Source organism: Sparus aurata, chromosome 21 (assembly GCF_900880675.1).
Source record: "Sparus aurata chromosome 21, fSpaAur1.1, whole genome shotgun sequence".
Taxonomy (NCBI): domain Eukaryota; kingdom Metazoa; phylum Chordata; class Actinopteri; order Spariformes; family Sparidae; genus Sparus; species Sparus aurata.
The window spans coordinates 33377785-33393850 of NC_044207.1; the positions used below are offsets into that span (position 1 = coordinate 33377785).

The 16066-nt window shown below is 43.9% G+C and overlaps 1 protein-coding gene across 3 annotated transcripts in view; it reads right to left on the reverse strand.

Annotated features, from left to right (window-relative positions):
* Positions 1-235: 235 nt before the first annotated feature.
* The window catches only part of efr3a (EFR3 homolog A (S. cerevisiae)), a 56376-nt gene continuing 40545 nt past the window's right edge, over positions 236-16066 (reverse strand). For all 3 annotated transcript variants that reach the window (XM_030401946.1, XM_030401947.1, XM_030401945.1), the window contains 5 exons: positions 15235-15362; positions 13590-13740; positions 5783-5904; positions 521-670; positions 236-448 (listed from right to left, as the gene is read on the reverse strand). In XM_030401946.1, the coding sequence (XP_030257806.1) occupies positions 379-448; positions 521-670; positions 5783-5904; positions 13590-13740; positions 15235-15362 (621 nt within the window). In that variant the 3' untranslated portion in view covers positions 236-378. The remainder of the gene's footprint in view (positions 449-520; positions 671-5782; positions 5905-13589; positions 13741-15234; positions 15363-16066) is intronic.

A 16066-nucleotide genomic window follows, 5' to 3' on the forward strand; every position in this document is an offset into this window, starting at 1 on the left:
AAATTCAGCCTGAGGATCACAGAGCAGAGCGACGACAGAGAGGAAGAGTCGGGATGGATTTACCCCGAACACACACAAACACACAGCAGTTTGAAAAGGGAAGAGAGCAAATGTTAAAACGGATGTTATGTTCCTGGTTTAGCACCAGACGTCACTGTGTGTTGTAGCTTCTGTGTGATTTACAGCTTTATGTTCCATCAGAGGTGAATTCTGGGATATCAGAGTCACTGTGAGCTGCTCTGGAAACAACAACCTTTATTTTCTGAGGTGGAGGAAAGTTCGATGTTGCAGGTGAAGTGGTTTACTCCACTGATTGCCTCCAGCGCTGCATGTATAATTGATTGGCTTGGAATTATTGTGTGTCGAGGTTTGGCCCTTTTATAAGGTCGCCTCATACAGCAGAACGGTCCTCACCTCAGGAAACCTCTCACTTCTCTCCCCTGCAGCTCTGAATTCACGGAGGAGAATATCAGTAAAAACACTAAACAAGCGCGTCCAGAACTCTGTGTGTGATCAGTACCTGTCCAGGTCTTCGCTGTCCTGCATGTTGAACAGCATGGACGGGATCAGCTTGTCCATGTGCTGAGGCTCCCAGATGATGGCCTGCAGCTCGTCGTTCACCGTCTTCCTCACCACGCCCTGCAGACCTTTGATCCCCGCCACTCGGATCCTGAAACAGACACACACGACGTCTTAGACACAGAAACGTCCTCAATGAAAAGGACATAAAACTGCTTCTGTATGGAAACAGAAAAAGCAGCACGAAGGAGACTGTCCTGATTGGACAAGCAGCAGGAGCCGTTTGATCTTGAATTCTTCTAAGTGTGACTGTCATCTCAAGCATCACGACATCACGGGTCATTTGCTCAAAGGCTGCATTTTTAATGGAGGACAGTGACCTCATGCTATCTGTAAAAAAGGATTTGTGTATGAGTTTGGACCGGTGAAGACTTGGGTTGCGTCTCCTCCTCATGCGTCGCTGTCAGGGGTCAAATGGTTTCTATTGATCAAACTCAACTAAAAAGCTCACGTGAGTCGTTTTTTAAATGCAGCAATTATCAACACAGTTTTCTCTTCAGGTGTAACAACGTGTTGCTAACACTTAATGATTCATCAGGTCTTTAAAACTACTCACGTTAGCATGCTACAGAATCTGTTAGCATCTAAAAAGGTGCAACATGTAAGAATTGGCCACGTCGCAAATTCATACTCCGGACCAATAGGGGGCAGCAAATCATCAGAGTGACTGCTAACTATAGTTGACATTAGCTAGCTAGCTCTGTTAGCCATGCAGCTAGCAGACGAGATGGAGAGCTCAAAGCAGTAGGAGTGTGTTTTCAACAATATTCTGACATATTGAACCTCTAACATTCCCTAAAACCTGATTTGTTGTATATATTAAAACATTCATGCTACATCTCATTGGTATCTTCTTCTTCTGGGGAATCTATGGCTGCAGAGTTAGCTTCAACATAACGCGACATTTGGTACATTAGAAATTTTAAACGTGCTGTGAACATGGTGGAATAATTCTGATGAGCATGCTACACAAACAAATATGCTCCAGTTAGCATGTTCAGCAACATTCAGCGCTAGGAATTTAACATTTTTACACTAATGTTTGGCTCGGTATGATAAAATGTTAGCATGCTCAGCAGATCCAGACACCTCCTCTTGTATGCTTGTTGGACCAAACGATCACGTGATGATGTGATGAGCTCATTTCTTGAGCCATGCGGATATTCTGCTAAAAAAAATTAAAAAAATATCTGGGAACCCTAAATTCCTTCCTTCCCCTCTTTGATCCTGTATCAGCTAACGTCATGACTCAGTGCAGCTGAACTGATCTGGTGCTCCTGAAGCTGCAGAGCTGACTCACTACCAACTTTGACTTCCAACTTTTCTCTGACTTCTGAGGAGAAAATATCAAAGTAATAACACTTGGTTTGATTAAAACTGTCCAGCACTAACACACACACACACACAAACCAACAAACACACACATACACATAAACATCCTGCAGTCTGCAGAGCACGACTGCTCTCAGGACCAATCACAGCGCAGCGATTCTGACTTCCCCATCGGCTATTTCTGTCTCTCCTCTCTATTTCTGACATAAAGCCCGGTATGAGCAATAATATGAAAAACAGGGTGGTCGACCTCGCCTCAGGCCTAATCCAATAACCACCGGAGAAATTCTATTTGGGGAATTCCTCTCTACCTACAGCGAGACGCCGCCGAATGGAATAATGAAATACAGGCGGAAAAAAAAAGGCAAAGTGAGGAGTCACACTGTTTACAGCGCTGAGCCTCAGAGGTATCAAGCCAAGTTGAAAATAAAGCCAGCATGCACACGCTCCCTCATACATACAAATGGAGATGTGAGTGCATTTCTATGCAGAGCAGCTCGCACGCCTGCACAAACACAACTCGCTGCTGCAGCCAGCCGCAGTGATGCTGGAGGAGGGAAGTTATTTCTGCCACGTATGAGAGAGAGAAGTCTTCAGGTATTGTTTTAATTCACTGCAGATGTGTACAACAGTCAGAGGGTGGGCGTCTCAGTGGGAGGGAACATCTTGTGAAGTGCTGCGTGGTGTCAGAGCCTGACCCGGGCCTCTCCGACACCACCGCCACCAACCACCGCCACCACCACCAACCGCCACCGCCGGGCTATTTTTACCGACTGGCTGCTGAGGGAGTTTCTCCGTCTTCCAAACAATGAAAAATGATATTTGCATGACATCTGGCTGGCTTAACAGGCTCATTAACAACAGAAGCAAACTGCTGATGTGAAATTGCTCCACGTACAGAGTGACAGATAGCATGTGGAGGAAATTGGTATTTTGTACGAATGAGCCTGTTTTGCATGAAGCCGTCCTTTATTTCCACTTTAATAAAAGAGCCTTTAGAATTTTCACCGGCTCAATTACTTTACTGCCATTATCGTTTGGCTTTTCCATGCAGACCTTTCATAAATTGGCGTGCTCCCACTGAATAATACCTGGCCACAACAGAGAGCTCACTCACTGTGTGTAGAAGAAAATCAGATACGAGATCTTTCATATTCAGCATTCTGTCCAAAGAAGAAGCATCAATCCAATTTACTTCAGCGTTATTTATCCCTGTGAGGTATCAACAGATACTGCTGAACAACAGAGAATGTGATCATCTGCTAATCCTTTGTGACGTTCTCAACAACAGACAGGACGAAGACAACATGTTAAATGTTTTTACCTCATTTACTGGATGGATTTCTGTAAATATCTGCTCATTCTGAATGTGATGGCTGCAACATGTTGGTCAGTATACGTAGAAGACAACCTGTTTCCTCTGAGGTGGGCGCCAATCTGCTGCAAATTACTTTCATTATCATTATTTTTAAAATCATGAACTTAAATGTATGTTTTGCTTCCTTTTCATCATTACATGTTAATATTATCAAGCTATGAACTCAGATAATAAAAAGTCCTGAAGACAACCGGTATCTTTTGAGGTGAAACATATTTTTGCATGTTACTTAAACTCGAGTCGACGTCATGAATCGATCAGCACACCTTTAATACGACCTCTCCTGTTTCTGTTGTTTAGGTTTCACACGAAAAGCTCGGCTTTGTCTGAACCGAGGTCGTAGATAACAGGAAGAAAAATATCTTATCATAGGAAACTGAAATGCCTGACACTTAAAATCTGTGTGCTGAACCGGTAATACACTAATTAAATTCCAAACAATAATCTGAAAGGATAGAAAACCAAAAACAATATCAGCAACGAGACTCAACGTTCATCTCATGTTGAAACTGTATCAGAGCGGTTCTGATCCAAGCTCACAGCAGAGCTGGTACTTTTAGAGATTCTCTCCGGTGCCGGAGGAGTTCTGATATTCATGTTGGACTTGGTGATGTTGCTGCATCCCTGATCTCGTGTTTTAATGAGTTACATTTTCATTAATAATGGGAATAATGCCTCAGAGGAGATGAGGATTAGGAGTTGGGTCATCTGGGAGCAGAGCTGCTGCTCGTTGGCGTTGAAAGGAGCCAGCTGAGGTGGTTCTGGCGTCTTGTTAGGACGCCTCCTGGCCGCCTGAACCGGAGCAGAGCCCGGGGCGGACCCAGAACACGCTGGAGGGACTTTATAAGGCAACAGATTTATTATCTCAGGAACGCTCATCGCTTATCTCAGGAAGGACAGCTACTGTATACAGTATGCTTATTTTTATTCTAATGGTTTTTATTCAATTGTTATTTTATTCATTGCTATTGATTTCCCTCCATACTGCTGTGTTACCTGTGGATCAATAAAGGAACATCTTACCTTGTTATGTTATGGATGGATGGATGGGAATAATGCCAAAGCAACAACAACATCACCCAAGTTATAATAAAGTAATAAACCAACATTTCCATCAGGCAGGTGAGCCTTTCTCTGTAAATCACTTGAAGTTCTCACATCATTGAAGCCATTCTCTTCATTTCATCACCATTGTGTCTTTCAAACGCTCGTCTTTCAGCGAGGCGCTCCTGTGGTGCTGTTAGTGAGCCGTGTGGTCTCAGTGGGAGGGGGAGGCCATGAAATATGGATCAAGAGATATATTTAATTCTGTATTCAGAGGATTCAAGTGGGATGAGACCTGCACTGGTGGAGATTGTGTTACAGACTCTCCTCCAGCTGGATGCGTTATTGGTGCAATCCATCACTGCGTTAAAAGAGGGCGGCCGCCTCTGAACGGTGGGATAGTGGATGCAGATGGTGTCCTCATAATAATCAGAGAGGATGCAGCGGTGGACAGCTACAGAATCACATCCGAGCCGCAGGAATCAATGCGAGTGAAGTGCGGGCAGCGTTTCATTCCGTCCGACGGGACGCGAGAGTTGAACTGATTTCTTCAGCTGCAGCTAGATTTCTCCACATGGAGAGAAGATAACTGAAACCGTCTGCAGCGACAACCACCAATCAGCTGTTTCTGCGTGAACGTGAGCGCCGTTAACACCGGCTTCCAGAACCGAAGAGGAAAATCTGCCTCACTTTCAGAACAATACATAATAGATTATTATTAAATTATTAATGAAGGAATACATCGATGAGACAAGGACTCTTCTTCATGAGCGATGCAGCCTCATTCTGGAGTTATCAGTGATCAATACGCCATCTCTTATTAAAAGAGACGTGAGACTCGACACATGAAGAAACATTAGATGCGTCTGATATCATATACAAATGTTTCCATCTAGCGGACGAACCACGGCAGGTATCTCAACAGATTATTTTAAAACAGAGGGCTCACAGGAAGTGGCAATATTTGGATAATAATGATCTCAGTTTTAAAAATCCAAAAAGTCTAAAGTGACAAAGAAAATCTTCACGTTTAGTCAAACTGCTGCTTTCAGAGTAAAACATGAGCATCTAAACTCAGCAGACTACGTGCTCGGAAACACGGCAACGTAACTGGACAGGAAGAAAAGAAGAAGAGGAGGAAATAAAAGGAGTTTTTTCAGGCATTCATCAACATTCGGAACAAGTTGAGCTAAAGAAGCTACGGAAGACACAGATCTAAATATTGAAATTCAAGTTTTGTGTCATCTAACATTTAGAATCCTGAAGATCTGCAGTACGTGTTTGGATGCTGGCCTTTAAAACAATATCTAGAATCAAATATCTCTCTGTGGCAGTGAAAATAGTTTTGTTAGGGGTCCAACATGGAACGCCATCAGGAAAACATGATAGAAGAGCTACAAACATGAACAGAGAGGAGCTGAGATACACTGTGTGTCTCTGTCTTCTCACCTGGTTCTGGTCTCGGTGTCGTCATGAGTAGAGTGGCACATGGCGCTGAACTGGGACACAAAGAAGTCGTAGCGGCGGTGGTAGGACGGCGTGTCCTCCTCAATGTTGGCAAACTTCACGAACTGGAGAGACGACAGGAAGTGAAGGGAAACAGCTGTGAGCATCGGCTACCAAACAATCAGGTTCAAGTTTAAGTTGTTCTGTTGCAGATTTTTTTAGCAAGGTGCTGTTTCTCAACTTCACTTTAACATCAGGTTAACAGTTTACTAGCTGATCCTGTGAGAAGAGACAGACAGAGGTGACTTTATAACAACAGCAGACACTTTCACTGTGGCGAGGTGTTTCAGCATGATGAGGAAAATAATCACGACCGCAGAATATAAAGTGTGCAAAAAAAAATGTGTTCGCCAACTGTAGAGAGAAAACTTCAGAGTTCCTGAGATCTGGAGCTTCTGCAGGTTGAGGTGACAGTTCCTGCAAACCTGCAGAGAAGCTGAGCCGTGCAATACTCCCCGAGATATTCATGGAAATTAGGAAAAATCACCCTGCCCCATGCTACACAAGAAAGTGAGAGAAGATACCTGCATCTGTGCCTTTATCCTGAAGGTAATGGGGTTTATTCTTTACCGAGCCTCTGTTCAGAGACTGTTCAGTAGTTTTTTGTGTAATCATGCTGACAGACGAACCGACCGACAAACAAACAAACAAACAAACAGTGGTTCAGACATGAAAACTGTCCTCCATCCACCAACAGGCCTCACTGCTGACTTTTCACCTCTCAACCACAGAGACACAAGAAACAGACACACATTTTTACTGGAGGTTTGTAAGAATTCAGAACGCTTCAGCGACATGATAAAAATTCCGTCATGTCTTTGGAGCGGCATGAACTGGACGCGATGGTGATCATGATAATAACCGCTCGAGAGCCGCCCCCCCTTTGGTCCAGCCTATAATTTCCTCCCTCCAAACAAGCGTGAGTGTCCTCTGGAGAGGCCTCCTCGGCCTCCTCACAGTCAGCTGTGCTCGAGTAGCGCCTCTTGCTACCCTGTCATTGTCCACTGCAACAAATTGCCTCTGCACACGCCGGCCTCGGCGAGTGAAACCCCGCCGCTCTACCTGGTAATTTCCACCCATTTGGTGCCCAACCTTTCCTCGGATAATGGCTCTGATGGATGGAGGTATATTCTGGCAGCTGGCTCACACAACAGCAGCCTCACCTCAGCTTCCCAAACCTCTCAGCGTGTTAAATCCAAGCGTTAGACACATAAATGGAGGGAAATAATTACCGGGTTGTGTTTATGAGGTGACGACTGCAGTGTGGGCAGAGCGCGCGGGCCGACTGATGGATGTACTTCGGTTAGATTCAGTCATAAAACATCAAATCGCTGCAAAAGTGTACCCAATGAAAAATGACTGATAGTCAAAACAAAAGACAGATTAAATGGAGCATTATGTTCTCACCACGCTAGTTTCCATGGCGATGTCAGCGTGCCTGCTGAGCAGTCTGATGTTCCCCAACTTGGGTGAAAATATCTCAACAGTTATTCGATGTGTTGTTTTTACAAATCGTTGTGAACTTTATTTTGCGGGCAGCACGACAGCCAGATGGTCCTGAGTTCACAGTCCAAAGACCCGCGAGCCAGGTCACCCGTAGGTGTGAATGGTTGTTCTCTATACTTCAGCCCTACGATGGACTGCAGACTTGTCATTGGTGCAGACGGTGAATGTATTTATTTCAATGACACCTCGCTGTTGTTATAGAGGTTTAAAGGCCTTCACGGTACAAGAAAGCATCAACCAGTCCCTCCAGAAAAACGCGATTATACGATCGCATAATTCAATGCATAATCAGCTAAAGTCTGCATATTTATGCGGGGGCGCATTTTTTAAATACGCCGCACTTTTGCCGCATAAATTGCAGATTCCCGTGCAAAATATTCGGGGCTTGCATGATTTCATAATCCTGCATTTTCGTTGCAAAAAAGTCACATATATCTCAGCAGAAAGTTGAAAAATGTTGCGTTTGCTTCACACATGAGCAGCCATTTTCCCCTGTTGCCATGGGAACGTTATGAAGTGACGTAATTACGCGACGTGAACGAAAAGCTGCAAACCCCGCGATGAAGCCATGATGAAGCCCGCAAATCAGTCTCATCTGCCAACAAAAATCATACTAGTTTCAAAAACCTCACAGTTGTAAGTATATTAGTAGTGTGTAAATGTACGGTACAGTAAGAGATGCACTTGTACATTGGAAGCACTTATTTTAACAGAAGATGTCTGTTTTGTAGCTACCTCTGTAAAACAGGAAGCACATTTTATTTATTTTATTTATTCATTTTTACAGAAGTTGTAGCATATTCCTTTTGTAAAGCTACAGAACTTGTTTGACTCAGTGTTGTGTAAGTTTGAGCCATGTGTTTATCAAGGTCTGAAATAAAATAATAACTTAAATATTCGCAGCACTTTCTGTGATGTAGTGTGCTGCTTATCATAGGAAGTAATAAGAAAAGACTCTTTACATTAAGGTAGCAGCCTGGTGAGAACAGGGTGTTGGGGGAATCACTTTTTTTTCTCTTTTTATTATCAAACTGCAATTTTTGCAAGTTCCTGCAATTTCATCGCATAAAATTGCATAAATATCCTGCATATTCCATCACATTTTTTAAGAAAACGTGCCGCATAATCAAGAATTTTTACCCGCAACAATCACAAAAAAACTCAGTGTTTTTCTGGAAGGACTGATCAACCAAAAGAATGTACTGTAGCGTGAAATACGACTAAATAAATCTGAAGTTTGGGGTCTGAGCTGTGCATCTTCATCTTTTTCAGCTTTTAAACTTGCAGAAGATTTAAAAAGAAACACTTTCCATTCCACTTAAAGTGAGCAGAGGACTGCAGCCCCTCACATGGAGAGGATTTAGTGCTTCAAGTGAAGATGGGGTAATGGAGGTTCGACCGAGGTTTCATCATGTAAATAAGACTAATCAAAAGGCGACAGGCTTCATGCCTCACCGACGCCTCGTGGCAAAGCAGCTCAACAATGAGAGAACGAGTGGGCGATGAAACGCCAGCACAATTTGTTTTGCTTCCCTCGGGGCGGTTTTTAAAGAGCTCCATTTTAAAAAGGTGCCATTAAAAAGTCGTGTGAAATGGACTGGTTTTACTTATCAAGGCATGCTGATTATATAACATGTGGTAAAGCCAAGAGTGGGATCCATTTAAAGACTCATTGCCAGGGAGCCATTTTGGTTAAGTTCCAATCTGTGTTCAGAGCAGAAGCACGATGAGCTTTCAGGAAAAACACGCTGGGCCATTAAAGAACAGACGACTTTTTTTCCCAATTATGTCCTCAAAGATTGGGTTGATCCTCTTTCACAGGTCAAACACACATTTCATGAAGGCTCTAGATCTGAACCCAACTTGTGATGTACGGAATTAAAAAGTTTAAATGAGTTTTGATGGGAAGTGGAGGCGACAGTTTGTCTCACACGAACACGCCGGGCCTGTTTCCATACGTGATGATCAGATGAAACCTGGGAAATGACTGAATTCACATTTCGAGCCTCTCTGGTCCGACTGCTGCTCAGCTGCTGACTGTGTTGGTGTGTCGGCCTCGCAGTTTGAGGGGGCGGACGTTCGCCGACTCGAGCCAAGAAGCTGGATCCTGCAGCCTGAAGCAATTTTCATAAGTTCTCCCTCGGCATTAGTTTTGATTTCAAGTGATGAGTGCAGACTAATAAAGAATGACGGAAACCGCCGCGGGTGACATTTCTGCACCGCCGTCTAGTCGGTGGGTGAGTTTGTCAAGAAAAGTACACGGGAAGTTAAACTGCAGTTTGGAGGCGACTGTCAGAAATCCTGCCGTCTGCAGTTCATCACAGAAAAGTGTCGACGTCTTCTGTTACAGACGGAGTCGCAGCGGGCTGCTGCCTCCGGAGTCCTGACTCAGGTAATGATGACGAAGACCTGCCGGGCCTGTTGATGGTTAGATTGGGAGTTTGTTTCCCTTCAGTTCCCATCTGTGGCGAACGATCATCAGAAATCACCTTGACAGCAGCGACTGTACGGCCTCAAGGCAAACCGGGAGTTGAGGTTAATGTATATTTACCGTCTGTACAGCTGCACTGATCAATATTTCATATTTCAAATGGAACAAATGATCCAAAATGTAATTTTACCTCCCTGTTCTGATCAGGATGACCTGGAAGTTCTGCTGTTATCGAGCAGATTTGTTTTCATGAGAGCTGCTGTAAGCGTTGTGGTTGTTTCTGCCGACTTCCTGTCCGTTAGCAGCCGCCGCGCTCGTCTCTACGTCACCACACAACAACACAACAACTCTGTTCGACTCCCTGAATCAGAACTGAAAGCTCCACAACTCCAACAAATTAAGTGTAAGGTAAGTAGCTACAGAAGTATCTGCTGCTGGTGATATTTGTTTTCTACGACTCTGGCAGCCTGTGAAATGTTTGTCCAGTGCCGTATTTGTCTCTCTACCATCACTGCTTAAAGTCTCGAGCATGCTGTCAAGCTTCGACTTCCAACGAGGCGGGATTGAAAAGTCTGCAATTCATATTTCCTTCATGGATCAACAGATGGATTCTTTTTGTACCTGCTGCTGCTGCTGCTGCTGCTGCTGCTTCTCTCCGTCTTTGTCCACATTCACCGTCGTTTGGCAATTAAAGAGCTTCTGGTTCGGAGGTCTGAGCTTCACACAAAAGGCCTCAAACAGACGCAGAACAAAGAATTCACTGTGGACTAATGAGGGTCTGTCTGTTAGAAGAGGATCTGGTATTTCACTGACCAACTGTGAGCCAACAGGAGTCCAACAGAGAGGAGAGACGGGTTACTGGCAGAGCTGAGGTCCATTTCAGGAGCATCAGTCTGACTTCTGGTTGAAGTGGACACATCAGGCTAATCATGTTTCCAATTTATTTATCAATTCATCATTCCAAACTCTTTAAACTCAGGAAGCACTCGAGAACTTTGTATTTTATAAAAGTTGGACATGACTCTGATCTGGTAGCCAAAAGAAGAACATGAGAGGAAGATGGAACGGACACACAGAAGTACAGATTTTTCTCTCTGAGCGGCTCGTCTGGCTCCACAGGCTATAAATACCCGACGTATGAACTCCCCTGTGTGTCTGACTCAGTGGCTTCATGTGTCTGAGTGTGGACCTATGAGTGTCTCTTCTATTGAGATGGAGCGGAGGAAGAGACACTTCGAGCCGTCGCAGTTTGCCAATATCCTGTGACAAAGTTAACGGGCTGATAAATTTGGAAACGGCGAGCGGCTGGCAGAGAAACACTGTGGTGACAAACGCATCTTCACTGAAGGTACACAAATAGAAAGGCAGGAGGAGACTTACATTAGAGGTGATAAACGCTGCGTGTGTCTAATTAATATCCAAGTCTTGGACTGACGAGGAAACTGTTGTATCGTTTATTTACAGAACGATTCATCGTCGCTCTTCTTCTTCTTCTTCTGTTACCTTTCCCCTTTTGTTCTCCCGGTACAGTCACAGATTTAATCTCTAATCAGCAGTGTGAAGAGAGCGGCTCAAGTCCTGGATGGATTTTAATGAAAAGTCAAAGGTGCAAAACTGTGGACATGAAAAGTTAACTACCAGTCCCATGATGCATTCAGTAAAAAAACATCTAATCACAGAAATAAAACTTTTGTTCCACTAACAGCCAGTGGCACATGTTTCCAAAAAACACCCAGAACTTCACGGCTGTGTGGCCCGATGAGTGTTGTGACTTCTGTTGACCGAACCGGCTAAACTGAAGAGATTAAATGAACCAAACGGCTCAAATTCTGACAGTGAAAAGAGTCATTTCGCGGGTGGTTGTCCAAAAGAAGCATCCCTCATTTCTTCTTTCACAATGTAAGCTCATGAGAAACACCATCACCTGATGATGTGATTACACAGTTCACCTGCCGCTCCTTCTCCTCCTTCTCAGCTGGAGTTTATTGGTCACAAGTTCACACCCCCTCGTCTCCGTTTTCTCGGTTTTATCTGGTCATGTAGCTACAATTTCAAGTTTCCTGCGAGGATCTTTCCAGTTGTTAAATACTCATTCTGTGACCTCTGACCTCTTTTTTCCCTCACTAGCTTGTCATGTTGCTGATGGAGGATTATGAAGTTGATTCTATTCACAAAAGCCCCAAATGTGTGATGTGTTTGACTAATTACTCGGCGCTGAAAGCAGCTGGACACTTTCAAACTGTCTTCCAACAGAACTGCAGCAGTTTGTGTAGCTGTGTGTTCGTGTTGTTCTGCAGACATCTCAGACAAACTCATTACACTGATAATTACAAACACACACAACAAACACGAGTGTGTCTTCTTCCTCCACTTCATGTTAAAACCAAACGCCGACATTAAACAGAGGAGCTCAGCTTTGTAGCCGGCGCCACCAGGAAAATTTAATTAACACGGCGCTCACCTAAAGGCGGTCTGAACCTCCACACACACACACACACACACACACCTACCTGCCTCTGCATCCTGTCCTCTGTCAGAGCCTAAATACCACACATAAATAATGCAAAGGCTCTCACATCTAAACCTTCGGCTCTGTTTCCTGCTCACATGAACCGCCGACAAAGGCGAGGACGACGGGCTGAGAGAAGGAGGGAGGACGGAGAAACTTCTGCTTCACCTTCAGGAGACTCGGGAGGAGAAATGGGGCTGACATTTGCTGGCGGCTTATAGAGGCTAATAATAATCAGAGTCGTTCACAGGATATGGTATAGGGCCATTTCCACCGCCGGAGTCAGTTAAATTAGGTATTTAACCAGCGACATGAAGCTCTGGGCTGCAGCCGACTGATGTGTGTGTGTGTATGAAGTGTGACTTTATGTTAATTCTTTAGTTTGTCTGCAGAATCACACAGGAGAGAGAGAGAGAGCGATCCCAATTCACGACAACATTTCAAACACAAATACAAGAATCTTACCCAAAATAATCCAACGTGTTGAGAAGAAAGTAAATTAATTCTGGTATAAAAGCTGACGTGCTCGGATTCAGAGGAAGGTTTCTCATGAACAGAAGAAAACAATCATTTGCATAGAAAGCAGCAGCAGCACTTCAGAGGGACGCAGGAGCAGCGCAGCAGATTACAGGAGGAACAAACCAGCGTGCCTGAAATGTACGATCAGCTTTTAAGTTCCAGAAAAAGCCGAGGAAGTTTATTATAAGAGCTGATTTTGATAATTACCAGCTGAACATGTTTTTTTAGACAAAACAGTCGAAGAGAAATTGACAAAATGGTGCAAAAGTTCACGTCGGACGAGTCAACAACACCACTGAGTTATACTGCGAGTTAAATAACCAAAGTGTAAATCTGAAGAGATAAACTGTTGATTTAATCTCCATCACTACGAGAATAAAGCAGAAGGCGCTCTTGTTTTTCTGCCACCAGTCGTTTGTTAAAACAAATTAAAATCTAATCTGTTTTAATCTTCTGTGAGCTCATTTCATTTCTCACCTCCACGTTTCATCACCATCCATTCTCTCTACGCAGCGTTTACATTTCCATCACTCCTCATGCATATATAAATATATATATATGGTCATGTCATTACAGTAAATTATGTTTTAATTTATTTTCCGAGAGTCAACAACAGCTTTCTTCTCCTCCTCCTTCTTCGTCTGAGACTGACTGGAGGTTCAGTGGGAAGTATGAAGCTTTTTCATTTGTTTGAAAAGTAAATTTACAACTTGGACGTGTGTGTGTGTGTGTGTGTGTGTTTGAAGGTCAATATATATAAACTGTGCCATTGTTTTCTGTCTTACCGAGTTGGTCCCCAGAACCTGCAGGTCCGGCTCTCTGGACTCCAGCAGTTTGGCCACCATGTGCAGGAAACTCTCCACGAAGGGTTTGATGCTCTGAGAGTGGCAGGCCATCAGCAGCTGGTCCAGAGCCTCCATGGCTATCACCACGTACCTGCACACAGCGAGCAGACGGAGGGTCATCAGCAACATGCCGAACAGTTAATGACACAGAGACTTTTAGGGAATTTACAGAAATAATCTAAAGAGCTTAAATGTCAGATCAGGTCCTTCAATATCTGAACAATGACAACAGCCACGCGTTTCATTTTGTTCTCAAACCGAACTCACCAATGACGCTGTCTTTACCACAGATGAGATCGACATTTTGTTCATGAGAGAGTCTGTCAGCCATCGGCCTCCACAAAGACGTGCAGAATGGAGATTATACTTTAATTTCAGAGTCCCACTGGTCTCAGATCGATGTGAACAGACGATATTTACACGGTTGATGCTGTGTTGAGCTGCTGCAGCCACGACAGACGCTTTCAGCTCAGCAGCTACAGCAAAGACGTCGGCGTAAAAAAAAAGGTTTCACATCTTTTCAAATCGATTTGGGCTCTCTGAGCTTCTGGAGACTCGATAATGCACCTGATGAGCTGTGTGGAGCCTTTGTATGTTTTCTCTTTAGTCTCCAGCTACTTCAGTAGTTAAGCTGGTTTTCTGTGCAGCTCCAGAACTGTTTTGTGGACTACGAGGACTTCACCTGAACTAACCTTCAATAATATTATTGGACTTAATATTCACCATCTTCAAGAAAGAGCTTGTTAAAAAATGTTCTGGTCTTTGAGTCAAAACAGACGAAAGCTGTGAGCTGATAATTGTTCCACTAACACCGACATCTTCTGTTTCACTGCAGTAAGGAGAGTTTACTCATCGTTATTCTGTGACAGTAGGTGTTCAATTATTTCTTTACAAACTGCAACAGTAAAGCAGCGAGTCTGAGTAACATGACTGAGGATAATAACAGCTAACAAAACACTCATGTTGTCTGGTGGCTGACATCGGGACTCTGTGCGTTTAAAAATATGAATTCATATGAGCAGAAATCGACCGGTCTGACTCAAAGCTTCGTATCGTCAGCTGCCACCAGGCTCGTCGCCTTGCATGGACGATAAAAGATGGAAGAGAGAGACAGAGATGTGTTTGCTCTCAGCTCCAGGGAAAAGAAGTCACAGCCAATTAAACACCATTTCTGACATTATAATCACTGTATTGATTAGGCGCTGCCAGTCTTCTTTAAGAAATGCGTCAGGGATCTCTTCTTCTTTTTTACTCACTTTAATTACTTTACCAGGAGTGGAATTAACTATTCAAGGAACGACAGATTAACACAGACAAACTCTTTCTGATGAGTTTAATGATGCTTCTGTTATAAGTTATTGTTAAGTGCAAGTTAAGCTACTCAGAGTTTTCTTTCAGATGGAGAATAAAGGTTCCTTCAGGGCTTTTTCACAAACAATGTCCCCAAAATCATAGATGTGCATTGTCAGGATAACTTAACTAAAAACTGAAGTGATATTTTCAGGAAGGCTTTTATCAACATCTCCAGGTAACAAGACACAACACAGGTGTAAAACAAGACAGGATAAAGCCAGATCTCTCTCACCCGTAGCGGTGTCGCACCACATCTCTGCTCAGCCTCTCGGCCAGGTACGCACCGATCCTGTCCAGCTTCTCTGGAGCCGACACGGCGTAGAAGGTCAGCTTCTCCATGTCCGATTTACTGAGGCCATCCTGAAGGAAAACACAAGGCGGTCCAGATTTAAAAGGATAAACCCGGAGAGGTGAGAGAGAGTCAGGCACAGAGCCAGACCTTCAGGAGGAATAAACACCTGGAGTCACATCAGATTCTGCTCAGAGATTACTCTTTAACTCCTGGGATTAATTATCTTCACTCCTGTTTATCAGCCTGACTGCAGCAGTGATCCGTTGGTGACCTCCACTGTCGGGGAAATGTATTTTACTTCATGAACGTAACGGTGCAGAGAGGAGAGAGAGGGGGAAATGTCACCGATGATCTTGCAGTAAAACTTGCACGGTAACGTCTCGTTTGTGGTGAACAAACCATTAAACAACCACCACTGCTGATGACGTGACCGAGGCACAAACGTTCACAGATGAGATGATGTTTCAAGTCGTTCCCCGACTTCCTTCCTCGCTCTCTGACTCTCTCCTGGAAGTTATAGCAACAGGCGACCAAATGAAATGTACGGTTACCTCGTGTCAAACTACAGTGAGCAGAAAAAACACTTCTGCCTCATTAAATCTAATAACAGCTCGTGTGCACGGGTCAAGAGTTTACTCTCTCTGAACGGGAAATGTGAGTTATTTTTAGATTCATCGTCTTTTCAGAAACTTATAAAAAGGACAGTCTGAACTTCAGCGTCGGAGTAAAGATGCCGACAGACAGCCGGTGTAAATATATTGTCGCCAGGTGT